The sequence below is a fragment of the Podarcis cretensis genome, assembly GCF_951804945.1.
Source record: "Podarcis cretensis genome assembly, chromosome: 5".
In the NCBI taxonomy this organism is placed as follows: domain Eukaryota; kingdom Metazoa; phylum Chordata; class Lepidosauria; order Squamata; family Lacertidae; genus Podarcis; species Podarcis cretensis.
The window spans coordinates 96,827,814-96,855,466 of NC_137174.1; the positions used below are offsets into that span (position 1 = coordinate 96,827,814).

A 27,653-nucleotide genomic window follows, 5' to 3' on the forward strand; every position below is an offset into this window, starting at 1 on the left:
AGCCTCTTTGCCACGGCAAGGCAGTGATGAGTTTGTTTGTTTTTTAATAATATTTATTCAAATTTTAAAGGTTACAAAAAGAATCAAAAAAGAAAACAAAACAGTACATAAAAGCAAATCACATCCAGAAAAAAGTAAAAGAATGAAAACAGAAGGGAAAAAAAGTAAAAAAGTAAAAAAAAAGAACAAGTCAAACCTTTACATATTTTCCTTTCTTTAACTTATTTCCTTGACTTCCTCACACCTCCCCTCTTTATATTCTAGTTCAGATAGGTATTTCAGCAAATCCTTCATCTTGTTTTTATCCTAATAATTTATCTTGATATCCTGTAATTTTTCATTCTCTCTTTCACCAATTATCCATCCATTTTTACTTTATTTAATCTTATTTCTCATTAAAACTGATATATTTAAACTTATTCTCTTAAGACGTTTCCCCTAGGGTTATAAAAATTTCATTCCATGATTTTTCCATTTTTCATTAATTTTATTTTTTTAAAAATCTCAATATATACATTTTAAATTCCCAATTTTCTTCCACCATCTCCCCTCCCTGGTCTCGGCTCCTACCAACAGTTCCATCAACCTCCAACAGTCCATCAACCTGGAGATCTTAAATCCGAGGCTCTTAACTCTTCTTCATGTCCCGTCTGCCGATCTTCTTGATAATCTTTGGTATTAAAAAACAGTTCTCGGAGGGGCTCCAACCCAACGATGATCATATTCCTTCTTAGCAAGTCTGCCAGATTTCCATAATTAAAGGTAGGGCCCATAAAGTATTCCAAGCCTTGCTTCACACTTCTTCCAAGTCCAAAGGCCCCAGATACTCCAATCTCCTCCTGGCTCAAATTCATATCCCAAAAGTCATTTGATCCCCACATAAGGTGATCTCTCGACCTTTCATTTTCCAACTCAAGCCAGGCGCCCATCTCCAAAACCTGGCTTCTCTTAATTACCGTCATATAAGGCCTCAACTTACAATCCTCCGTTTGCCTCTGTGGGGTTAAGGCTCCCCCTTGCTTCACTTTCACAACAACTCTCTCCTTCTCTGGTTCTTCAATGTGTTCCATTGAAAACGATTCCTGTGCCGGATTCTTGTCAACTTCTTTGCTGATGCCCACTTTTGTTCCCAAAATATCAACGCTGGTAGCCATGGCATCTATCTGTTCATGCAGCTTTCCCAGCAGATAAAATGTCCTATTCAGTACAGACACTACTTCCTTCCCAACAGACATCCTTAAAGTGTTCAAGGTCAAAGCTGGTTTCTCAGGGCCTTTATTTTTAAAACCAATTTCCCAGCTGCATTCTTGTAACAATGTCCCAAAACTCCCTCTAGAGGGAAACAGTCTCCATTTATCAATCCTTCCAGCACAGTCCCAAAAGTCCCAAAAGTAAATTAGTAACAATTCCAATACGCGCAGAAGCAGACAATGGAAACAAAGTCTATCTTTTGTATCTTGACAGCTAGCTGTCAAATTTATCTATTCACCGTCGATGGGCTCCTCGCAGACCGCTCCCAGGTTTAGAGACGTGGTACTTCAATTCCTAAATTTTCACCTTCTCCTGCAGGGTTCCCCTGCTTCCAAAGGAGGTATTAATAATATTTTCAATCAGTGGAGTTTTAATCCTTTACGTAGTACTTTCCAAGACCTTAGTTAACAAGTTCTTTGCTTCAATCTATTTACAAAAAGAGAAGGTGGACTTCCTGTTTAGACCTTCCCCGTTCAATGCCAAATTAAGTTATTTTAAAAGTCCAATTTCCCGTTCTACTCACGGGTTGTTGTTTAAAATCCAATTGTCCACAGGAAAAAGTCAGCGCTCTCCGGCAATGGCTGTGCGGCTTCACTCCGTAAAAATAGTGGCCAATTCAAAACACCGCGCCGCTCACCCCACGTCGCTTCGGATCCCCAAAAAAGGGGTTTCCCTGCGAGTAGGGGGTCGCTCCTGGTGTCAGCAGTGATGAGTTTGACCAAACTGCGGGAGACAGTGGAAGACAGGAGTGCCTGGCGTGCTCTGGTCCATGGGGTCACAAAGACAACTAAACAACAACAACAGGGGATCCCTCAGAAGACATCCAGGTTCCCCCCCCCCCAAAAAAAAAGTACATTCTTTAGATTTAATATATTTAACAGTGTGCAACGGTCTTCTCTCTCCTAGGTATAGGCGAGGAAGTTTACCTTTTTGTGACTTACTGATGCAAGCTGAGCACACATTGGACTAATCTGCATAACTTGGTCATCCACCAGTTTTTGCATTTCCTTAATGTTCTGCAGCTCAGAAAATGCATCCAAGTACATTGAGATATGCACATTTTGAGTGAAAATGTTGAAATATTCCAGAAGCCACGTTAGGCTAGCCAAAATGTCACAAAATAGTGTGTAAGCTTATGTGTTCTCCAGAACTCCTCATCAGGCCAGATGGTATGAATTTTTATGTGGATGAAAAATAATAATAAGTGAAGATCAATGGAAAATATTTATTGGTGAACACATGAAAGGAAAATGGCATGGATCAGAAACATATTTAGCCTTTCAACTTGATGTTCACTTACCTGGGAGTAAGTCCAAATTAACTCAAGTCGACTTGCTTCTTTTCTGAGTAGATTTTCTGGTTAAGATTGCACCGGCATTTAGCCATCCCAACCCTAAACCTTTGCACTCTTTGGCCACATAGTTGGAATGCAGGTGTCGATTTGGTTCTTAAACAACCCTTGAGAAGATTAGTACCTGCAGGCTTTTATTCATTATCATAAAAGGACCATGAGGGTCATCTAGTCCAACACTCTGCAATGTGGGAATCTTTTGCCCAACGTGGGGCTCGCCACAATAAAAACAACAACCCTGGAGCCTTACCTTTTCCTTTCTCTCAAGGGAAGCTGAAAGTTCAGGAAAGGGCTCAGGCCCAGAATCTCTCTGGGAAGTAATTGGCTCTGTTTATGCAGCTGTGTTTGATGGCAGACAGTGGAGTTCTGATTGATAGCATTTGATGACTTATTTGATGGTTTTATTAGCTATATTTCCAGGCCACCTTTTCACAAAAATGTTCACCAGGGGATTAAAAAAACAACCACAAACCTAAAATTAAGCAATAACGTAAACCCACACGAAAGCAACAGTAAAACATACACACACACCTTTAAGTATTAAATGCATAGCAACAATGGAATTTGCTTCACATCCTGTGATTTATTTATTTTAAATTTTTAAGTATGGTTTCCCATACTTGTTTGCTCCCTAAAATGCTAAGTATCCTATAGAAGTTATTCTAACACAGCATTAGGGCTAGCCAGTGAACATATTGCGGTGGAAAAGACTTGCAAACTCCTTCCCTCACCAACCCTGGGATGAAGGCATAGTGTACAAGGAAGGGATGTCTGGGAATGGCATCTCCTTGGAGGAAATGAAGCAAGATCACATCTCTTTCTGCACAGTTCCAGAAAAAATGGGATTTCCTTCCTCCTCCATCTTCATTATTCAGTTAAATTAGTTCCTTCAACACCTCCAGTTACCATTGGAGAGGGTCATATAGGGCTGGGGCGGGAGAAAACACAACTCTCTTGATTAATCCACCTGTTATGCAGGCTGAGACCCTACCTGCCCGCAGACTGTCTCGCCAGAGTGGTGCATGCTCTAGTTATCTCCCGCTTGGACTACTGCAATGCGCTCTACATGGGGCTACCTTTGAAGGTGACCCGGAAACTACAACTAATCCAGAATGCGGCAGCTAGACTGGTGACTGAGGGGGCCGCCGAGACCGCATAACACCGGTGTTGAAAGACCTACATTGGCTCCCAGTACGTTTCCGAGCACAATTCAAAGTGTTGGTGTTGACCTTTAAAGCCCTAAACGGCCTCAGCCCAGTATACCTGAAGGAACGTCTCCACCCCCATAGTTCTGCCCGGACACTGAGGTCCAGCACCGAGGGCCTTCTAGCGGTTCCCTCATTGCGAGAAGCAAAGCTACAGGGAACCAGGCAGAGGGCCTTCTCGGTAGTGGCACCCGCCCTGTGGAACGCCCTCCCATCAGATGTCAAAGCGATAAACAATTACCTGACATTCAGAAGACATCTTAAGGCAGCCCTGTTCAGGGAAGTTTTTAATGTGTGACATTTTAGTGTATTTTTGGTCTCTGTGGAAGCCGCCCAGAGTGGCTGGGGAAACCCAGCCAGATGGGCGGGGTACAAATAATAAATTATTATTATTATTATTATTATTATTATTATTATTATTAATCTCCCATCCTAGGAGGTTGTCCACAGTGAGGTAAGCAGCAGCTGAGTTTTTCTGCAGCCCTTTGGGGTCCTTACAGCCCCTTGCTGGGAAAATCCTGCTACTATTAGTGCTTAACAAAGAAGCAGGGCTGCTTAGGAACAGCAAGAGGGTCGGGTAGGAGCAATCTAAGTCCCTGAGTTCTCTCTGCCTCCCAGCCAAGTGAGGGTCAAGACCTCTGGGCTGGTCCAACCCATTATTACGTAGTTCATTTAATACACTCTGTCCTGAATTTCCTGCCAATCAATGCTATTCCAACCCTACTGTTATGAGAAATGGATAAAAACTTCTTCCAACCATTTTCTCCACACAATGCAGATGTCTGTCACAGGGGCAAGAAACTGGTGTCCCTATAAATGTTACCAGACTGTTGCTCCCATCATTCCTGGCATCAGCGATGATGGCTGCAGTTCAAAGGATTGTGTAGGCAAAGCACTTGACATGAGAACACAGGTCCACAAGCCGCACCTCAGAAGAATGTAGGCAGTTGAAGAATGGAGGTGCACAAAGACTCAATAAACATTTGGTAGAGACTTTAATCTGTTCAGGACTGCAGGCAAGATATACATGATTAAGGATTCAAAAGCACACACTCCGTATTCTTCTCTCCAGCGACTATGGAGGGATACAGGTTCCCGATCCTTGCTCTATCATGTACCCTTTTTGCAGAGCAACCCTTTGCCTGTTCACTCAGAAGTAAGCATTATTACTTGCCTTAGTCCCTAGTAAAAGTAAAAAGGTAAAGGACCGCTGAACGATTAAGTCCAGTCGAATTTGACTATGGGGTCCGACACGCATCTCTGCTTTCAGGCCGAGGGAGCCACCGTTTGTCCTCAGACAGCCTTCTGGGTCATGTGGCCAGCATGACTAAACTGCTTCTGGTGCACAGAACATCGTAACAAGTGCCAGAGCACACAAAAATGCTGCTTATCTTCCTGCCACAGCAGTACCTATTTATCTACTTGCACTGGTATGCTTTTGAAATGCTAGGTCAGCAGGAGCTGGGACAGAGCAATGGAAGCTCGCTCTGTCATGCAGATTCAAACTGCCGTACTTAAAATCAGCAAGCCCAAGAGGCTCGGTGGTTTAGACCACAGCGCCACCTGCGTCCCAGGATTGCAGCCTTAGTTGCCTTTTTTCATGAGGAAAAAGCCCCAAACTCTTTAGCCTTCCTTTGTAGGGAAGGTGTTCCAATCCTGTGGTTGTTTTGGTTGCTTGTTTCTGCTCTCCTTCCATGTGTCCTTTCTGAGGTGAAGTGACCAGAACACAGTGTTCCAAAAGCTGTATCATTGATTTTTACAAAAGCATTGTGATCCTAGTTTATGTTCAATCCACATCCCAAAAATGCCAGCTTAAAATTACTATTATCCCTGCTGTTAACATTTTCATTGAGCAATCTACTATAATCCAAAGATCTGTTTCTGGGATAGTTGCAGTCAGTTCAAACGCAGTCATTGCAATAGAGATATATGATATATTTTTTGTCACAGTATGCATTAGCTTACATTTATATTGGCTTGGATCCAGTCTAAGTTAGTCACACTTCCGCTGTAACAGTTACCACCCCATAAAACGACCTAACTTTTTATCTCATGACTGCTTTGTTTACTCATGAGACATTTTCTTGACAGACTTGTTTTGAAGCACAAATTGGATCACCCTATCAGCCTGTTTGTACACACTCTCACTGAACCTCCAAAAAGTTGATGAGACAAGTCTTCCCTTTGCATAATACATGGTAATATTTCTTCATTAAGTCTTATTCCTCAATATATTTAATAACTCTAACTTGCCAATTTCCAGGAAGCCAGCCCCAAAGAGAAAGTGACAGGAAACATTTATTGTCACCTGCACCTCCTAACTAAAAATGTCCCAGTGTGTTATTAAAAGCTCATCTTTTAAAAGCTGATTCTTCTCCCAAATGGGGGGGGGGATTGTCCATTTAGGCTAACTACCACCCAGTCCAAAAGGAGTACTCACCAGCAACAATGGACCATGATGGCTGGGCATTGGTGTTTGTGGCTTGGGGTAAGAACCTGTGCAGTTGGCCTGTTAATGAGAAAATGTTGCTCACTGTCATTCAGAGTGAGTCTTATTGGCACAGCGCTGTTCCAAGCATGAGATGGGAATTTGATGTGATCAGATTCAATTGAGATTTACTTGAATATTTGTTCCAGTTACAGATAGGTAGCCGTGTTGGTCTGCCATAGTCAAAACAAAAAAAATTCCTTCCAGTAGCACCTTAAAGACCAACTAAGTTAGTTCTTGGTATGAGCTTTCGTGTGCATGCACACTTCTTCAGATACACAGGTTCTGTATCTGAAGAAGTGTGCATGCACACGAAAGCTCATACCAAGAACTAACTTAGTTGGTCTTTAAGGTGCTACTGGAAGGAATTTTTTTTGTTTTGAATATTTGTATTCCACTTTTGCAGTGACAATGTTGGAACTCAAAGCAGCTCACAAGAAGAACAGCATTAACAAACATTACAATTTCTATAATTATGTCCAAAACACTCCCCTGATGGGGTAATGGCTGGTTAACTTTGACTTTCTCTGTGAGGAGAAACAGAAAGAAAAATAAAGATTTTTCACACAAGGAGTTCCCTCATCCCTTTAAACATTATTGTCAACCATAAATCAGGCTTTTTGCTCTGTCTTGGACACATTTGTGACAAGTTATCTCTTTTTTCTTAGAGATAAAAAGTGGCTACTACAAGTTATTTGTAGATTTTCACCAGCCGACAGATAAATCTCTCTAATTTGCCATTTTTCTTGTCCCAAAAATATTTAAGAGAGTATGCAGATCTTTCTAACCACAAAGGGAGTTTACATGGTATTTGGGTGTGATATCAGCTCCTCAGCCTGCCACCTTCCTCTAGTTCCTGTCCAAGCCCCCAGGCACAAACAGAAGAAAACAGCCTTGATCAAAGCATTTGAGGTTTCTCCCTGATCACCCTTATCTCCGGAGAGATTGAATAGTCAGGCCATCTGCCAAACTGCTTTTGAATTCTGGTGCTGGAGGAGACTCTTGAGAGTCCCATGGACTGCAAGAAGATCCAACCTCTCCATTCTGAAGGAAATCAGCCCTGAGTGCTCACTGGAAGGACAGATCCTGAAGCTGAGGCTCCAAGACTTTGGCTACCTCATGAGAAGAGAAGACTCTCTGGAAAAGACCCTGATGTTGGGAAAGATTGAGGGCACAAGGAGAAGGGGATGACGGAGGACGAGATGGTTGGATAGTGTTCTCGAAGCTACCAGCATGAGTTTGACCAAACTGCGGGAGGCAGTGGAAGACAGGAGTGCCTGGCATGCTCTGGTCCATGGGGTCACAAAGAGTCGGACACAACTAAATGACTAAACAACAACAACTGCCAAACTTTGATCAATCAACACATAATTATCTTTTATCAGTAGAGACCTGATCAATAGATAGTCAATTTGCCATTTCCATTCCCAGGAGTCACATTGATTAACGATAATCAAAGCCTTCAAGGCTGAAGCTCACGAAACAAATTAATGTCTCCACTTAAAGGCACTATGGAGAGCATGCTACCCATCCCTCACACTGTTAAATGTAGATTGCAACATTTCCTGACTTCTTGTCATTGGATAATACAGAAGAGGGAGGACTTTAATGTTATGAAATGTACTTTATTTTTTATGAGAAACCCAAAGGCCGCTCATCAGAGCTTGGTGCAAAATTGTGTGAGTGTAGACGAGTCAAGTAATTATGTGCCCCATAAGCCACACACTGTATTATTATTATTATTATTATTATTATTATTATTATTATTACTACTACTGCTACTGCTACTACTATTTTAAAAAAAGGTCACCCAAAAATAATATTGTAGAAATAGAAAAAGTTCAGAAAAGGTCAATCAAAATGATCAAAGGGATGGATCAACTCTCCTACAAGGAAATGTTGCAGCTTTTGGGACTTTTTAGTTCAGAGAAGGTGAGAAAGAGGTGACACAATATAAGTTTATACAATTCTGCACAGCATGGAGAGAACTGGGAACCGCAGGAGGAAGAGAACAATGTGTTTGGCTCCTGTTCGCGTTCTTCCCACAAGCATCTGGTTAGCCACTGTGAGAACAAGATGCTGGCCACTGGCCTGATCCAGGAGGCTGTTCCTATGTTCTTAAATACAAATTACCGCTGGGAAGAGTGCAGAGAGAAGAAACTGTCAGTTTTCAATTCTTAGTACAGAATGTATGTAGAGATCTTTCCTATCCTGATTAGTTCAAGAGGGTTCTAGAAGGTTTCTTTTCTGTGTGAAAGAAGGTTTATTTCTATGTGAGAGAAACAGGAAGGAGGTTTTTGTTTGGGTTGTTTTCCTTCTGGGAAGCTGTGTACAGCTGGTTTAAACTGGTTCTGTTATCTTTCTATAAGGTCGTGCTGACTATAATAGTAAGGTCAGGAGGAGCCTGGCTTTCACTCGCTTTCTCTTTTCTGTCTCTTTGTTCCAGTCTGATGTTCTGTATGCTTAGTGTTAGCCTTATCAAAAGTTTGTAAGTTTTATTGTTTTTGCTGCAACTGGATTTTTTATGGACTGTGCCAGTCCTGAATGTTTTGGATTTGTGACCATTTATGCTCATTTGCCTTCAGTAGAAAGTAAAAACTCTGCTGGATGAAGTACAATTGCCTCTGGTCTATTTTTTATTACTCTGCTACGTGTTTAAGTTTTTTCCTCCTCCAGTGCTGGCACAACAGAAACGCCATGGTGCATCTGCAGCAGCAGAACCAGACGCCTTCATCTGCCCCAGCTGCAACAAAACATGTCTCTCCCATATCGGTCTCTGCAGCCACAGCAGGTGCTGTAACTCTCCAACAGTCTGACTTCACCCCTCCATTGTCTCCCGAGACAGATGGATGCCAACAACAGCAAAACGTAGGAAAATGCAGAACCACATACCCGGTTGGGAACGTTAGAAGAGCAAAATATCCACCGAAATTGATTACTATTTGAAAATTTGTCATTTCCCCAAATTCTTTGCAAAATGTGCTTTCTGATATTTGTTATATATTTATCTTACCTGTTAGTTTGTGGTATTTATTGTTTCATAATAAAATTAATAATAAAGTAAAAATAAATTACCATATTCTAAAGAGACTCAAAAGACTAGCACAGGATGGAAGCAAGCTAGATACCTTTGCACTGAGCTCTTTTTAACATGGTGATTACTTGAGAAGTTTCCGTTTGCTTCAGATTACAATTGCATCATACAAAGGCTGCTATGTTTGGCATTCCAGTAACTATTGTTTTCAATATAACTTCATCATACCTTGAAGCATTTTAATCTGTCAGGTGCTGCATCGTGAATGATCTCTAGGAAACATTAGTCAAGCAACAGCATGAGGCAAATGCCATAACCTCTGCTTATAGAAAGAAGAATATATTTTCATATTTATACTGCACACACTATCAGATGAGTTCGTGTAATAAGTGGGATATATCACTATTTATCTTTATAGCATTGTATGCTGAAAGAATTTTTTAAAAAGAAATAATGGGAGGGGATATTTTAAAATTAAAAAAGAAGATAAAATGTGGGTGGGAAATTCCCTCCGACCGTCTAGAAAATGTTGAGATTATTGTCATCATTATATTTATTTATATCCCATTTCCCCACCCCTCCAAATACGGATTCAATGAAGCCTGCTGATAAACTAGAAACAGCTAAAACACAGGGGGAAATCAATCATTAAAAAAGAGTTGGACGTTAACAGAAGTGTGTGTATGTGCTTTATTAAAACATTACAATAAAAACATCACCACATCAGCCCATTCCTTAAAAAACAGTCAGTTCCCATATCGTGGAAGAACTAATAAGTCTTCATCCGCCAGCTGAAAAAGCCAGTGTAATTTCTCTAGGAACTAAGAAACTTCCCAAAGCCTATAAATTCCTATGCAAAATGGGGACCTGAGCTGCCTACCTGTTTCTCAACGACTGGAGGTAAATGACGATTGTCCTCAGGCAATACAGGTGTGAGGCAGCCCAATTCCAGAAGTTGCCATGGAGAGGGCAAATGAAGATTGGCAGTGTTCATGGGAGAATTCTATAGGGCAAAAGCCGGAGCTCTGCTTGGCATGCAGAAGGCCCCGATTCCTGGCATGGGGGGGGGTGGAGGGAATGGGGTTGGCATTTACAGCCCAACTCTCCATCAAGGGATTCAGTGTCCCCCAAGTCTGTCAGAGAAACATGAGTGGAGGCAGGAACCAGTAGAAATTTTAAAAGGAAGATCTTTAATTTTCTGTTGCAACAGAGTGCCCTTGCAAGGATGTGAGGACCTGAACAAAGGAGCGTAATAACTTTTAAAGGCTTTAGATATTGCCCAGCCCCTTAGCTAAAGGCCACCCAAAAGCATCATACAAGCATCACAGAAAAAGGTGGTCAACAACAGAAATTTGAGAGTGTAGCTTGTCTCCTGCCTGTCAAGATAATATTTGCTGATTGTCTTTCCTTGCTACTCTGGTCCATTCCTTTGAAATGGTAAATATCTATTTATAGACAGAAGATGCTCTTTCAGTCGGTCTGCTTTGGCTTTAACAAATACTTGCCAGACCTGTTTCACAGAGGTTTATCTATTAACAGGATTTAAAGGATTTGTGAGTGAAACAACTATTGGGAAAGGTTTTCAAAAATGAGCCTAGATGGCTTTAGGATTGCTCTCTGTACTCAAATGAAGTAATTTTTCTCGGGGATAGCACACACATGGAGAACAAGTGGCCTTCCATATGTTGTTGGACTCCCAATTCCCATCTTCCCTGACCATTAGGCAAGCTGATGAGAATTGGAGCCCAACAACATCAGGCAGACCACAAGTTCCCCACTTCTGCTGCAGGTCTTGGAATAATGTTGGCTTCAAAAGGTTTTTTAAGTGGCAAGAATTGTGAGACTCAATAGCAGAGAATCTGCTCTGCATGCAGAAGGCCTCAGGTACAATCTTGAGGTGACTCTAACCCTGTCCCCAAATTAGTGGGACAACACACACTCAACTTATTGCCTCTGGGTGTGATTAGGTGAAAACCCAGTGGGTTCAGAAGACAAATAACACATCATCCAGGTTCTGTACCAAAATCTGGACATGTTACTCCCCACAGGACCTCCCGAATCAAGATATCTGGCAACAGAGCAGGTGAGTCCAGACCAGAGCCTGCAGTGGCTGACTGACTGATGCCATGCCAGGTCCATGTGGGTAATGCCAAGCCAGCTAGGACTATAAACACACCTCACACAAAGCTGCTCCTGTTCATGCTCTCCCCTGTGCGCCCATTGTGGGAGGCAAAGGACTTCTGGGCTTGAGCTTTATCTGCCAGGAATTAACCCGGAGAGTCCTGCTGCCATGGCGAATCAAACAGGCATATCTCCCTTCGCTGAACTCAGTGGCGACGACTCGCAGATCCTGGCTGGGCAGCAATTCGAAGCCTGGCAGCGAGTGAGAGAGAGGCTCTCCATCTTTATACCAGCTGGAAGCGGGAAAAGGCAGGAGTCAGAGGGAGGAGACTAGCTCAGCCCCACAATTCACATCCTCACCAAAACCACATCTATTATGTACTGAGTTGAATAGGATCCAGAATGCAGCAGTCTGATTGGTCCTAGAACAATAAGATCCAGAATGCAGCAGTCTGATTGGTCCGCAGGAGCCACCCAATCCAGCTCCAGGTGGAAGTGAATCTGCAACCTGATTGGCCTACAGGAGAATCCCGGAATTAGCCAATCATGTGGGGCCCATTGTGTAAATAATGTAAATAATGTATATAAAGCAGACGTTTTGGGGGAACTTCCATTCCTCGCTGAATAAACGAGCTGAATAAAGAGCATGAAATCCATTCTCAACTCCGAGTATATTTCAACATCCATTTGCTCCTCTGCATTTCACATGCTAATATGGCAAACTTCCCTACTTCAGGCTAGGGAAATGTGGGATTACCCTCCCATATGTATTCTGTCACCTAACAGCGCCTTGTTTCATTAGGGACCTATCCACAAGTGGTAACGTTGAGGTCGGGTGTTCACTGCAGTAACTGGTAATTGCGAGTTAAATATTGTCTCCAGTTCTTGCGGGTTGGAGCGAACACTCCACCCTTGAGCTTGTGGCTACTCTCGTTTTCCTACATTGCTGTGGGTTCCATTGATGAGCAGGCTAACAGCCTCCTGCTCTGGACCTACAAAGTGAGTAACCTTGCCTTATATTAACCAATAACTTATTAAACAATAAGACCTTAACACTTGCCATAAGTGACAGCAAGCAAAGACCAGTTAGCTTAGTTCATGCATAGGCAAACTAAGGCCCGGGGGCCAAATCCGGCCCAATCGCCTTCTAAATTCAGCTCGCGGACGGTCTTGGGAATCAGCGTGTTTTTACATGAGTAGAATGTGTGCTTTTATTTCAAATGCATCTCTAGGTTATTTGTGGGGCATAGGAATTCGTTCATTTTTCTTCTCCAGCCCCCCACAAGGTCTGAGGGACAGTGGACCAGCCCTCTGTTGAAAAAGTTTGCTGACCCCTGGCTTAGTTGTTTAGAGTGTGGTGCAAGGTTGCAGATTCAATCTTTGTGTGGATTCATGTTCCAGCACTGCAGGGGGTTCGACAAGATGATACTTGGGGCTCCTTACAACTCTTTGATTCTATGAATCCCAGCATAAAGTTTGGCAGGGGTGTGAGAGTACCATCAATTTAAATCAGGGGTGGGCAACCAGTGACCCAAGAACCACACGTGGCCGTTGACAAAATTCCATGTGGTCCTTGGCCTAATTCCATGCAAGTGGGGGGGGAGGGGGAAAGGGGATGGCAGAGAGGGGGAAGGGGGTGCCCTGGTCACTTCCGGTCTGGCCTCCTGCACTTTGGGGTTCAATCCTGCTGCCCTGGGAACAAAGTGTTATAGGAAAAAAATGTTCCTTTTCCCTTAGGTGGTATCCAAGAGCCCATATAGAGTCCTTAAGTGGGTTCCCTTTTGGTGGGAGAAAATAACAGAGGCCAACAAGAGAATGTTGAGAAGCAAAGTGGATAGTAAGCCTGAACTTTATTAAACTGTTGCAACAGGGTCCCCAGTCAACACACACAGGAGGGAGGAGAGAACCCTGAACACTGGCTTGCAAGCCCTTATATAGACTTTTGAAATTGCTCACCCTGTAGCTCAAGACAACCACCCTCTAAAACATCATACATACATCACAGAAGGAGGCAGTCTACAGCAGAAATCCTGTCTGCCAGGATACCCGATAATGGTCACTGATTGCTTTACCTGGGCAGCCTGGCCATTCTTTTGTGATGGTTAATACTTTTAGTTCCTGAATCCAGGTCACAGGCTCACCCTATTCATACACAAATATGCCCTTAAGACGGGATTTGTAAGCAAAAAGACAAAGGGAAGGCTTTCCCCATTTCCTCCCTCCTTGCAGAGAAATATATTGAGGACAATTTGGGAGATACCAATGACAAACTTAGTTGGTCTTTAAGGTGCTACTGGAAGGAATTTTTAAATTTTGTTTTGACTACGCCAGACCAACATGGCTACCTACCTGTAATCAAAATGGTTTGGGAGAGTCAAAATGACTTCAGAATTGCTCTCCTGTACTATTTCAGACACTGTGGTTTATATACACTTATGTATGTGCTTGCCTTGTACATTTATGAACGTTTATTTTATATTTGGGACCTTAGAATTCTTATAACAAAAGGTTCCCATGCTTGTTTTAAATGTTTTGGAACATATTTTGGACTGTGCTCTTAGCATGCAGTGAAGGGAGATGTCTCTCCTATATCTTGCCTACAACCCCGCTGCCTACCACCCCAACCTCATGCCCACCATATTGTCCACTGGCCACAGAGAGAAGTTGGGTTAGGGAGGTGGGCAGGTGGATTGCTGCAGCCTTTGGGGCAGGGTGGGAGAGAAATCACAGGGTTTCTTACTGTGGCGTTTGCCCCTAGGATGCATCAAGGAAAGAGTTAAAAATGGGTGTGATGTGATTGGCCAGTGAGAATGCAAGGGGGGAGTAAAAGATAGAATGGGAGGTTTTGAAAAGTCAGTTGAGGTTTGGGAGTTGGCAGTTGAGGTTTGGGAGTTGGGAGTTGAGGCTTGGGTGTTGGAGAAGGAAGAGGGTGGGATACGCAGTGGGTTGGTTGAGTTGTATTGTGAGAGAGTGAGAGGAATTGTTAGGGAGTTAGATAGATAGTTGGGAATAATTCAGTTTGAAGTTGTAGGAACTAAGATTTAAGAAACTGACAAGAGAAAAATAAACCGAAACCATACGCTTATTCCTGCATTTAAAAATAAACTTGATTATTTGTTTATGTTAACAACTGTCTGGACTCTGTGTGTCCCCGTGAGAAGCGGGGTGGTGGCAGCGAAGAAAGCAACCGCAGTGGTGTCACAGGGTCAATAGACCGTGAAACGTCCGGGGGCCCTGTGTGATCGCCACACTTACTTCTCCAGAGCTCTAAAAGAAACATGCACCGTGCTCAGGTCAGGAGGCAAATATTATTTACCGCACTGGCCAGTGTTGCAGAGTCTGCTTGAGAATACACACAGGGGTTCTCACCTGGCTTGCAAGTGCAACCTGGAAGAGTTCAGTCCACAGCGGAAGGTGATGACTTTGCCCTTGGAAATGTATCTGGTGTGAACGTGCGACGGCCGAACAGGCAGGGAGGAGGCGGTGGTGGCCGCAGAGTGCTCTGTAAGAAAGAGAGAGACATGACTGTTGCTATTTTGGGGTGGGATTCAAATTCAGGTTACGTAATTGAAGCTGATTTGGAGCTCTTGCACAACAAACCCTCACTCCCCCTTCAAAAAATCAGAGAGCCCACTGCAGAGCGAGAGCAGCAAGGAGCGCCTGGTCTCACCAAAGCAGGCATTACAGATCCTGGGGCAATGCTTCTTCATGAAGGCTCGCCGTCGGTGTGTGCAGAAGCCTTTTTTGGCCCACAGCTGGCACTGCCTCTTCTCATCCACACAGCCTGCAAATTGAGGAGGGGGGGATCACACATAAAGCAGCTGTGTCTATACCTTGGTTGAAATAGATCTGGCTTCAGGGAGCAGAGGAGGTTTCAAGTTGAATTAAAATATATGAAGCTGAATATATATATGTATATATACGTGTGTGTGTGTGTGTGTGAGCTGAATTAAAATATATGAAGAAATTCATTTCTGTCAATTCTGGCTTAAATAGTGATCACAGTTTTCCATCTCACTACAAATGTTGATTAACTCGCAGTTCTTAATTTTGCACACATTTAAACTTTGATGAAATCCTTACATTTCATTTTCACTTGCCTTCACTATTCGAGTTGTTTTTCTCTACACCTGTGTGTATATAACACCTGCCAGCTTAAGATAAGAAAATGAACCCTGCTTGATCAGACCAAAGGCCCATCAAGTCCTCTTGCATCCTGTTCTCACCGTGGCCAACCAGATGTCTCAATGCAAAACACCTGAGCGCAACAACTCCTGACTTGAGATATCCAGCAACGGGTACTCAGAGCCTCTGACAGTGGAGAGAGAATGTAGCCATCCTGGATTGGATGAGGTGGGTTTTTAAACCATAAAAAACCTGTTTGGCTGTAAGGTGCCACAATGTTTTTTGCTACAGCAGACTAGCATGACTGCTCCTCTGTGGTCATCCAAACTCACAAGTGCCGTCTTTTAGCTCTGGCCCAACAGGAGTTGTAGACATACTATTCAAAGCCTTCTTGAACCTAGTCCAAAACAGGCCATCAACCTGCCCAAGCCAGCTGGAGAGCATTGCCCCTTCCTGCCTCAACTGGACCTGAAAGTCAGTCTCAGATTAAGGGCTGAGAGGGATGAAACAAGTTTGCATTTGGGCAGAAATCAAAACTGGAGTTTGGAGGTAGGCTGGGAAAGTTTGCTAAAATGATTCTGATAACAGAAACAGCTGCATAAGACTGTGAGATGGATTGCTGACTCCCTCGGCCTCTGGCCTACAGCTGCCTGCGTGTACAATTTAACAAATCCATTACAGAGCTAATCTAGGAAGGTTATATTATTACCACCAATAACAGGTGTTGTGAGTTGTCCCTGTGCTTATCCTACATATTGTATAGGATACATATTGTGAAACCAGGGGCAGCCCATCCTGTTTCAGCACCCGAGAAAAGGTGAGGCATGAGCAAAGGAGTGACAATCTCTGCACAGGACAGGTGCTCCCAAGCTGAACAGGGAAGTCTACTGGTACCAGATGTTGGAGCTTACTGGTTTGGAACCGCCTGCCAGGTGTGCTTCTCACCGTACAGCCGCTGTATGGCCCAGACGTCATCCTGGCCAATGCGCCACGTCCTACTGTAAGTGGCGTTGGGGTGCATGAGGGCGCGGGCGTCCCGGGAGTGCCAGAGCCCCAGGGCATGGCCAATCTCATGAGCTGCTACTTGCATCAGGTCATTCAGCCAGACGCCTGCCAAAGAGAGAAGGCAAGAGAAAAAGAAGAAGAGGACCGGAATTCCTCTGCCACCATTGCCTGGCATCTCTGCAGGCCAGCTCCAAAGAGAAGCCCACACAGAAAGTTATAGGAACCTCTGGAACAACATCCCACCAGTCTCACTCTCTTCTGAGAGTGATGGAGAACCTCTAGGCTTCCAAATGTGTTTATTGGAAAGCATTGATATACCACTTAATATTTCAAAATAGTGGTGTTGTTAGGCTCCAGCCCTCAACCCTCTCAACAGACCTGCATGGGGGCAGCGGGTGGGCTGCGTATCTGAGTGTCTGTGCAAGAGCCAGTGGCCACATTCACTGCTGGATGCAGCCCCTGGAGAGTTGACATGGGGTGAATGTGGCCCCTGCTTTGTACAGCAAGGTGCATTCAAGCCACACTAAAGTCAAGTGTTTCTACACACAGACTCCTTCCGTTCAGATAAGTCAGAGGCAATATCACAGTTCAGATAGGCAAAGACATTTGAGGCACATGCAGAGTTGTGGTCTGCAGAGAGGGGGCGTGGCCTCCTCTCCAAGGGCCAGCTAGAGAGGCCCCTGGGGCCACATGTGGCTCCCCACCCCATAGCAAAAACCATCCACGCTCTTGCCCTCACCAAAACGTGTAGACGCTACTTTTTGCATGGTACCTTGCTTCCAGCTGAAGCGGGAGCGTCCCAGAATCCAAAATTCATGATTGTCGAAGTGGATCTCGCCGCGGGGAGGGAGGAAGGCATGGGCCAGCTCCCCATTGAGCCCATCGAAGCAAGGGTGCAGCGGGGAGAACCAGCAGTCGGTGTGGTTGAACGTGTAGAAACCTGCTTGGCAGCAGCCAAGAAGACAGAGGGCTTGGTTATTGCCAGCATTTGCTCCCATAACGCAGTGCACAAAGTTTCCGTCATTTATCCCAACAATCCAGCAAGGTAAGATAAGAAGAGAGAGAGAGAGAGAGAGAGAGAGAGAGAGAGAGGACCTGGCAGAGGATTTGCCAACCTGGTGTTCTGGACAGCAGCTCCCAGCAGTCCTAGGCCAATCTAATGTTGTTGTTGTTAAGTCGTTTAGTCATGTCCGCCTCTTCGTGACCCCCTGGACCAGAGCACGCCAGGCACTCCTGTCTTCCACTGCCTCCTGCAGTTTGGTCAAACTCATGCTGGTAGCTTTGAGAACACTGCCCAACCTTCTCGTCCTCTGTCATCCCCTTCTCCTTGTGCCCTCCATGTTTCCCAACATCAGGGTCTTTTCCAGGGAGTCTTCTCTTCTCAAGAGGTGGCCAAAGTATTGGAGCCTCAGCTTCACGATCTGTCCTTCCAGTGAGCACTCAGGGCTGATTTCCTTAAGAATGGATACGTTTAATCTTCTTGCAGTCCATGGGACTCTCAAGAGTCTCCTCCAGCACCATAATTCAAAAGCATCAATTTTTCGGCAGTCAGCCTTCTTTATGGCCCAGCTCTCACTTCCATACATCACTACTGGGAAAGCCATACCTTTGTTGGCAAGGTGATGTCTCTGTTTTTTAAGATGTTGTCTAGGTTTGTCATTGCTTTTCTCCCAAGAAGCAGGCATCTTTTAATTTCGTGACTGCTGTCACCATCTGCAATGATCAGGCCAATCTAATACCATCCAGTAAACTGCTGAGGTGAAGATTCGAACCCATAGATTCAAGTTACAAGAAAGGAGATTCCAACTAAACAAGGGGTAAACCAGAAAACAGCTTATCTCCTGAGTTTACGCTAATAAGACTCAGAAACGAGAGGAGTTAGGAGTCCAACACTGTTTACTGCAAAGCAATAGGTTACAATGGGATAGCTCCGCTAAGGTTGCAGTGATTCAGGCAGTGGTATTTATAAAGTTTCAAACAAAGCATTTCAATTTCCACCAATCATATACATCATTACCTCATTTAAGTTGTTAGACTAATCATATGCATAAGCATTGGCTGTTTCTACTGACTAAGCTCTGATTCCCACAGTATTCTGCTATGACCCTGCATGAATACATTGTGTCAGTGCGCATGTTGGGAACCTGTGTTACATGTAGCCATTTGCATCATGTAGCAACTTATGTTCTAGCTTTATGCTGTATCTTTGTGATTTACAAATTAGCTGTATTTCTGCCCCATTTGGGGGGGGGGCACTTGCAGAATCAGCAGTTTCTTAAAGTAACAGGCTACCATAACTTCTCTATCAGAAGCATACTCAAGGATTTACAGGGGTACACATTATTGCATTGATTGTGGCCCTTTGGGCCACTGCCACAAACATAGAATTTGTAGTGTTGGAAGGGACCACAAGAGCATCGCAGGAGGTTGGACTACATGATTCTCCCACAGCCCACTGCCAACTCTCTGCTCATCAGCAGGGAGCCCTTGGTGGAAGAGACCAAATTTGCTCAGTCAGTCAGATTTTGCTTGGACTTGAGTTAGTTGTGAGTCTGCGATTGGTATCGTGGAATCCAACAGGTGGTGTTCAACTAACTTTTACTCAGAGTAGACCCACTGTAATTAACAACCATGTCTAAGTTTGAGGCATTATTTCCAATGAGTCTACTCAGAGTAAAATGCAGTTGATTACTACCCAAGATGTGTGAACATCTGAAGAGGACTTGGCTGACTTCTGTAACTTTTTCCTTTTCCTTCATGCCAAAATCCTATCCATTTGATATAAGCTTTAACAGGTATTGTGTCATGTCTTCCGACATCTGCATTGTAAACTGCATTGCAATGCATTTGGTGTGGGAAGTCTTCTCTCTGGTCCAGCAGAAGTTCATTTAACTGTCACTTGGGGCCTTAACTGACAGCTGGTGTCAGAATTCTCATTATGAATAACAAGGTTTGAAGGGACTCATATTTCAATTGGTGGGTTCAGGTTTGGAATTTTCAGTTAGACAGTGTGATTGGCTGGAGCTGGACTAAGAGGGGCCAGAAGAATGGTATATATAGCCAGGAGCTGGGGAGAAAGGAGTTAGCTGGAGTCAGCCAGAAGAAAACAGCAGAGAATCAAAGGAAACAGAGGAAGACCTGAGAGGCAGGTGGAGTGCCTTAGTGGCAGAAGACTTAGAATCATAGAATTGTAGAGTGAGACAGGGGTTCTCCAAGGTCCATCTAGTCCAACCCCTTTCAATGCAGGAATCCTTTGCCTAACGTGGGGCTCAAACTCAGGACCCTGAGATTAAGAGTCTCGTGTTCTGCCAGATGAGCTATGGAGCTGCGTCACGAGACAGAGGCTGAAGAGACGGTGGGGGAACCTGTCTGCAGCACTTGAGGGGAGCCGTGAGAAGCAGCGTGGGACGTCAGCATCTGGTGACTGGTAGGAAGAGGACCAGAGGGAAGACTTCCAGGGCAGGGCAGCAAAGCAAACTTGAGCTTCAATAGGTCAGTAAACACTTGGGAAAGGAGCTTTCCAGCAGAGGGCTCCGTTATCCCGCTGGTGAGGTTTAACCAGGGGGTGGAGATAATAAAGCGGTAATTTGGCTAAAGGGTTTTTAATAGGGGGGGTGAACTGCTTCCTTCAAGCTGTCCTGAGACAATAAGTAATTGCCATTTCAAGTGACAGTTACAAGTTTTTACGATTACAATATCTTTATTGTCATTGTCCCTTGCGGAACAATGAAATTGAAAAACTACATAAAACTACATAAAACTACCACAAAACTACATAAAAACTACATAAAACATCCTAAAACCCCTAAAAACTCTAAAACCCCATTTTAAAATACACTATACTATAGAGACCCCTTATGCTGCGTTTAGAACCAGAATTGCATTAGCGTAGAAACTGTTTCTCAGGTGGCTAGTCCTGGCCTTTATAACCCTATACCTTCTTGGGTTGACTCATCCAAAGAGCCAGTGCTATTTTAAAGGGACCAGATAAGCTTGGGCAGAGAATTATCTTGTAATAAATAAATGCAAGTATTTCATTTATTCAATTTATTTATTCAAATACCTTTGTTAAATATTGTATCTGTACCTCACTGGTTTAATATTACTCCTGTACCTCACAGCTGCCAGGTTACTGGGGGAATAAGTTAGACTGAACGGTGGTAGCAGAACCAGTTTAAGAGAACCATGGAGGTAGGTGTTAGGTTTTGTTTTTGTGGGGTAAGAGAATGCCGTGCTTCCCTGTTCTGCAGACCAGGAGCCAAGCAAATATGAGACATTCAGAAATCTCCTTTTATTGAAGATTTATGGACTGAATGTTTGCCCACACAAAAACAATTCCATTCCACCTGGCAAGCTAGCATGTCAGGCAGAAAAGCCATCTCCTTGAGATTATTTATTTTCTGTGTGCTGGAACTTTTTCTGGAGGAGCGTTCAGTCCTGTGATCCCCCCCCCACCAGCAAACTGAAGTGGTACAGGCCAGAATCAGGTTTCCCTGCCTCACTGAGAACTAAGCCATAATTTAGGGGGTCTCTGGGAGAAATTGTAGAACTATAGAATCGGAATGCAGGAAGAGAGAGAAGAAAGCAGCAGAAAGAACAAAAAATGATGCTTTCATTTTAAAGGTCTTATATCCGTTAACACCAGAGCCTTTTCTCCTTTGCATTTTGAGGCTCTGAAGAAGGGTCTAACAACACGTGGGGTGTATGTGTGTTGTGAATAAATTTCTCCAGCCTCCCTACTAGTGATTGGCAAAAGTGCAAGAAGTCGAGTCTAAATGAATACAGACATGGTCTTTATCTTAGAGCAGGGGGTGTTCCAACATGGTGCCTGCAGAGGCCATTCTTGATGCCCTCAGGGGTTCCTCTCCCCTGCTGAAATTAGGATTATTTTATTTATTATGTTTATTTATTAAATTTACACATCACCCTTCATCAACCACCCCTTAGGGCAGCTCACAGAATTGAAAGAAGCATTGTATTGTAGTCAAGAGAATAGGTTCTGAGCCCCTGTCCTATGACCCGGGTGCCTTGATGCAACAAAAAATATCTGAGAAAAGGTGTGAATCCCACAATCATAGATGGGACAAAGATGTAGCATCACCAGACTCTCAACCAGGGGTAGCCAACATTATGTATCAGACTCCCATCGGCTTCAGCCAGCATGACCAGTGGCCAGTGGCCATGGGAATGGTTGCCTACAGCATCTGGAAGGCAACATGTTGGCAATCTCTACAAACCATTTCCTTGAACCAAAGCAGGGCTAGGAATCCCCAGCTTATTTTATGTCGGATATTTGTCGCTTACCAAATCTCCCTTCAGAAACACAAGACACAAGTCATTCTCCTACAGCCCCTCTGTTTAAGTAACAATCACCCATTTAGACCAACATTTTCTCTTGTTCTCCCCCACACTCCTGCATCCAGGCGAAATAAATCCCACTCCTGCTGCCTCTCGCCATGTGTCTTCCATTCCCTCTGCTGCCTTTTTCATCTCTGCTGAGCTCCTTTGAACTTTCTCCAGCTAGCCCAGATGAAATAAATCTGCCAGGGGAAGTCTCTCTTCCGCTCTTTGGGTCATGCCAGAAGCAGTTTGGAAGAGACGTTAAAACAGTAGCAAAAGGGAGGGGAAGGAGGTAGAGAAGCACCAGAGGCGGACTTTGGTCTTTCAAATTTCAGCGGTGCCCTGTGCAAGGTCAAAATTTGGTTGTTGTGTCCCGTCCCCCGCCTTCCATTCTGCACATGCCTTGTGTCATAGTTGCAAGGCCCTCTGGCACTTCCCTCAGCTCTTCGCCCAGGGCAGGGGAACCAGTTGTGCTGAGCTAAATCCACATCTGGGAGCACAAGGCAGACCAAGCCACAGCTTCTGGGCACCATCACAGGCACTTTCTAATATTTCCAGGGCAGTCCCAACCTTGAGCGTTTTCACATATGGAATAAAAATCAAAATGGCACCACTACACAGTCACATATGTGATATGCAGAAATAGATCTTGGAGACGAGAACATCACAACCCCTTCTAAGATATACCTGCCCTATCAAAGGCAGTAAGGCTCTGAATGCCAGTTGCCCTCAGGTCCTGCCTGGGGGCTTCACATAGGCATCAGCCCGGATAGATCACTTGGTTACAGCGTGTTGCCGATAACACCAAGGTTGCAGGTTCGATCCATGCATGGGACAGCTGCATATTCCTGCATTACTGGGGGTTGGACTAGATGATCCTCAGGGTCCCCTACAACTCTACAATTCTGTGATTTCAATGATCTGTTCAACCACTGCAAGAGCAGGAATGCTGAACTAGACTAGATGGGCCTTTGTCTTGATGCAGCAGCTGGGAGCGCCTGAGGTTCTTACCTGCTCCTCAAAACCATTTCTGGAAGCAACAGCTTCACTTTCCACTTGGAATATGAAAAGCAACTAGGAAACTACAGTGACAGAGGAGCTGGTGGGAAAATGACTGACAGTAAGGGAATGGGGTGGTGGGCATAATTAGAGGAGTGGCCCCTCCAGACTGGTGTGCAATGGCAGGTGCCTTGGGCAAGATATTCCTGACACAGTAATATTTCATTAGGGATGGGTTCATTATACAGCTCCTACCTATAGTGATGTCTGCCAGCTGGGTAGGGGCCAAACGCCGGAAGCTGAGGGGAGAAACATCGCTCCACATGCGAAAGGCGCTCGCTATGGCTCGCTCGGTGTCCACCTTGTTGAGGGTGCTGGGGAACTGTACAATCCTGCAGCCAGAAAGAGGTACAGAGAATAAGCCAGGAGAAAAGCATAACCAGGAACATTATGAGCAGCGGAAGACTGGGGTGATTTCAAACTATTGGGCTGGTAGGTTCTTCCACCAGGGGGTGCTGTAGGGAGGATACAATTCTCAAATGGTCAATCTAGCCAGTATTTTTTGGGTGATGCTATTCACCTCTCTTTCTCGCTCTTTCCTGATGGCAACCACAGCACTTTCATTGAAATATGAATACTGTCACGTTACCACCACCCCACGCGCAAAAAACCACTGAGTCTAGCCATACATACCAGTGGCAAAATCCACAGGGAGGGTGCCAGTACCAAGAAGGCCTTCTGCCTGGTTCCCTGTAACCTCACTTTTCGCAGTGAGGGAACCACCAGAAGGCCCTTGGAGGTGGACTTCAGTGTCTGGGTTGAACAACTGGAGTGGAGATACTCCTTCAGGTCTACTGGGCCGAGGCCATTTAGGGCTTTAAAGGTCAGCACCAACACTTTGAATTGTGCTCAGAAACACACTGGGAGCCATTGAAATCCTTTAGGACCGGTGTTATATGGTCCCAGCAGCCACTCCCAATCAACAGTCTAACTGCCGCGTTCTGGATTAATTGTAGTTTCCGAGTCACCTTCAAAGCTAGCCCCATATAGAGCGCATTGCAGTAGTCCAAGCGGGAGATAACCAAGGCATGCACCACTCTGGCAAGACAGTCTGCAGGCAGAGAGGGTCTCAGCCTGTGTACCAGATGGAGCTGGTAGACAGCTGTCCTAGACACAGAATTAACCTACACCTCCATGGACAGCTGTAAGTCCAAAATGACTCCCAGGCTGCACACCTGGCTGCACTTCTTCAGAAACACAGTTACCCCGTTCAGGACCAGGGAGTCCCCCATACCTGCCCACTCCCTGTCCCCCCCCCAAACAATACTTCTGTCTTGTCAGGATTAAACCTCAGTCTGTTAGCTGCCATCCATCCTCCAACATACTGATGATCTCTCCCAGCAGCTTCATAGATGTTAAAAAGCATGGGGGAGAGGATGGAGCTCTGAGGCACCCCACAAGTGAGCGCCCACAAGTGAGCGCCCACAAGTGAGCGCCCAAGTGAGCGCCCAGGGGTCTGAACACTCATCCCCCACCACCACTTTCTGGACATAGCCCAGGAGAAGGGAGCGGAACCACTGTATGACAGTGCCCCCAGCTCCCAACTCCTCTGGACAGTCCAGAAGGATGTCATGGTCGATGGTATCAAAAGCCACAACGGAGCAACACAGCAGCTCCCAAAAAAAATTCTTATAACAATACCTTGCCCTGTGACACTGTATTTAGTAAGCCTGCAATAACTAGGCTATTGGTTCCCCACCCCAAATAAACATGCTCACTTGTAGGTCAGATTCACGTGGTCCCATTTGTAGCCTAGAGGGTTGATTGCATAGCGCCTCCTTCTGGTCAAGCCTTTGTTGGGTTGCCAAGTAGCAGAAGCCACAACAGATTGGGCTGCTTCGTCCCCCTGTAAAAAAGCAAGGGCAGGGGAGGCCATTCAGCAAATCTTTTGAGCCATTCCAGCTGAAAGCCCCATTCTAGTCTTAAACTTGGAGGATCCCATGTTCTCCCCCCCCCCACACACACACACACTCACACACACACATGCCACTCCCCTTAACCTCAAGCTATGCAAATGCTAATCTTCCTGGCTGGCTGCCCTGTGGAGAAATTCCTCACCCACCTTTTGGGAGCCTCCAGCAAATTGAAGCTGTCAAGGAAAAGGGGTTTGTGAGAAGCTACCAGGGAGAGGGGGAGGGAGGCATGTGTGGAAGAAAGAATTTGAAGCTGCAGCCCTGTGCACACTCACCTGGGAGTAAGCCTCACGGAACTTCTGAGTCGCAGGCATGCCTAGGATTGCCCTGCAAAGCTCTTACCTTTGACCAGTCCCCTTTGCAACCTCTCCTCCCTCCACCATGAACTTGAGTGGAACTGTTTATTGTTTAATTTGAATCCCCTTTCCAGGGACAAATGTTTCCTCTCTGTAGAAAGCTGCTCCCATCTAACAGTGAAGAGACCCCCCTCTAAATTCCTCCCCCCCTCAATTCCTGTCAACCGCATTCCATCAGCTTCCCTTGCCAGGCACAGCCCCCCCCCCAACTCACCTCTGCCTCCACATCTTGCAGAATCCAAGGAGCTGCGGGCAGCAGAACGAATACAACTGCTGCTGCTCCAGCGGCTACTGCTGCTGCCCAGCCCCACTTTGACATTTTGGGGCACACAGGGAGCCTCGGAGCTGAAGGAAGTCCAGGACTCTGCATGGAGGCCACTCCTGCCAACGTCCTGGGCCTCTAGGATTCGCCCATCACTGCTGCCTACCCCATGAAGATGTGCAGCTTTGCAAAAAGGAGCCCCACTGCTGCCGCAAGACGGCCAGCCCCCAGCCTCGCCAGATTGGATCCATCTGTCCAAAATATACAGGAACAAAAGCAGGCGCCTGCTGGAACTTCCAGATGCAGACTCCCATCTCTTCCCTACGATCCAGAGAACCGCCAACATCCCAGTTCCTTGGCACCGCAACCACAAGGCGCAACGAATGTATGAAATTACACAGGAAGTTGCCACCCAGCCCAGGAGTGTTTGCTTGGACCGGCGATGGCTGTGTGTGGCTGCGTGCGGGGAATCTTTGCCAGCCCTCCCTTGAGATGTTGGGGGTTGACCCTGGGGCCTTCTGCATGCCAAGCAGATGCTCAACCACCAGGCTGAGGCCACCCCGCAGTTTGCCACAGCCAGTGTGGTGACAGCCACTGCTGTATTTGTTCTTTCCTTGATAGATGCAGGCAAATTCAGAGAGGATGAGCCTACCTGCAAAGCCATTTGGAACCTCTGCAGCAGACAAGGTGTTTTTGAATACCAGTTGTCAGGAACAAAAGAACAGAAAGCTGTTGGCTGTATTAGCTGAGCTTGCGAGATTCATCATGTGGCAGGTTGCAGAACTTGACGAACCTTCTGGCGGACCAAGCATAGAACTCTTTATTGCCTCCCTACAGCCTTAAAGCTGCCAGCCTTTCTCATCTGTTGCTGCAATATTTTTGGTGCTGAAACACAGGAAGAGGGATGAAGAGGAGAAGGCTGTACAGCAAGGTCAGAAAGGGGGAAAGGGTTTATTATATTTTGACTATTTTGTTGGAAGCTGCCCAGAGTAGCTGGGGAAACCCAGCCATATGGGCAGGGTATAAATAATAAATTACCACTACTACTACTACTACTACTACTACTACTACTACTACTGGAAGGCAGAAGGTGCAAGAGGGCTGGAACAGGAGCACCACAAACAAATGTGTTTGCAAAAAAGCAGAACATGCAGTATGCAAAACTGATGTAGATGTAACTCAGCTTCCAGCTGTTTCGCTTCTGAATTAAGTGTTTTGGTCACCATCCTTCATGCAAAGAGGACATCTTACCCCACCCTCCCCGGCATGAGAAGCATCTTGTCCTGCAGCCCTGGTGATGCCCTCCTTAATCTTACCTGCTGCTGTTTCTGTCTGAAGGGAAAGGGCGAGACTGGCAAGGCCTAGCCACGCATCCGTGTTGCCAGGCCTTCACCACTGGCAGTGCTCCCACTGTCACAAAACTCTCCCTTTCCAGACGTAGGTCTAGGGCTAAACCAAATGGAGTTACTGTTGGAAGACCCAGCAGTAGAGATTCAAGCATGCCAAAGAAAACATTAGAAGGGGAGGGAGGATTATTGTCATTGTCCTGTTGGGCTGTGTATGTGATAAAGGGGAGCCATATCGGGGTGAAGGTGTCTTCTTCTGTTTGTCCCCGTGTCAGTTTCAGTTTGTTAGTTAATTTTTCTAGTAGGGCTGTTTCCCATACTATTTGGTACCATTGGTCCATGCTTACTCCTGACAGGTCTCTCCAGTGTCTGGTTATGGTGTTTCTGGCTGCTGAAAGTAGGTGGGTTATGAGTTCTTTGTGGAGTAAATGGGCATTGTTGTCTTGGAAGATGTTTAGTAGGGCCAATTCTGGGGTGAAGACACGAAAACAAAGATCACCACAGCCAATCACAAACAAACAATCACATCCTAGGCCAACCCCAACCTCTCTCACCACCAAAGGAACACAAGTGAACAACACAAGCACGCTGACACCAAACTACATACATTAAGCATAATAGAAACACCGCTACCCCACCCCACCCCCATCCATCTCCCCTCCTTCCACCCTCCTTTCTTCTTCTTTTTTTTTTTTTCTTTTCTTTTTTCTTCTCCCCCTAATGCCTCAACAAATGAAATGGATTTGTAAAAATGTTACACGGGAAAAAAAAAAAAATACGAGGCACTACACTTACAC

General features: G+C 45.2%; 1 protein-coding gene across 4 annotated transcripts; it reads right to left on the reverse strand.

Moving 5' to 3' along the window:
- Positions 1 to 9,988: 9,988 nt before the first annotated feature.
- On the reverse strand, positions 9,989 to 27,272 carry LOC307217091 (matrix metalloproteinase-23-like). 4 transcript variants are annotated; one of them, XM_079978159.1, is made up of 9 exons: positions 26,827 to 27,058; positions 25,463 to 26,395; positions 24,698 to 24,825; positions 23,175 to 23,311; positions 17,353 to 17,520; positions 16,521 to 16,685; positions 15,121 to 15,234; positions 14,820 to 14,952; positions 9,989 to 11,743 (listed from the first exon to the last, which is right to left on the reverse strand). In XM_079978159.1, exons 2-9 carry the CDS (start codon positions 25,616 to 25,618, stop codon positions 11,527 to 11,529), a joined length of 1,218 nt encoding a protein of 405 aa, XP_079834285.1. In that variant the 5' UTR covers positions 25,619 to 26,395; positions 26,827 to 27,058; the 3' UTR covers positions 9,989 to 11,526. The 4 variants fall into 4 exon arrangements, 3 of the variants coding, with proteins under 3 accessions (XP_079834285.1, XP_079834284.1, XP_079834286.1); XR_013839386.1 differs by adding an exon at positions 13,523 to 13,592 and having other exon boundaries at positions 11,690 to 11,743; positions 25,463 to 27,272; XM_079978158.1 differs by having other exon boundaries at positions 25,463 to 27,058.
- Between the last annotated feature and the right edge of the window lie 381 nt (positions 27,273 to 27,653).

What these genes read in the sequence shown, in the direction of transcription:
- LOC307217091 (XM_079978159.1), bottom strand. Translation starts at nt 25,618, where the DNA reads ATGCAGAGTCCTGGACTTCCTTCAGCTCCGAGGCTCCCTGTGTGCCCC. An exon ending in TGCAAGATGTGGAGGCAGAG is followed by an intron (nt 24,826 to 25,462) that starts GTGAGTTGGGGG and finishes GCTTTTTTACAG; the next exon opens with GGGGACGAAGCAGCCCAATC. An exon ending in CACGTGAATCTGACCTACAA is followed by an intron (nt 23,312 to 24,697) that starts GTGAGCATGTTT and finishes TTCTGGCTGCAG; the next exon opens with GATTGTACAGTTCCCCAGCA.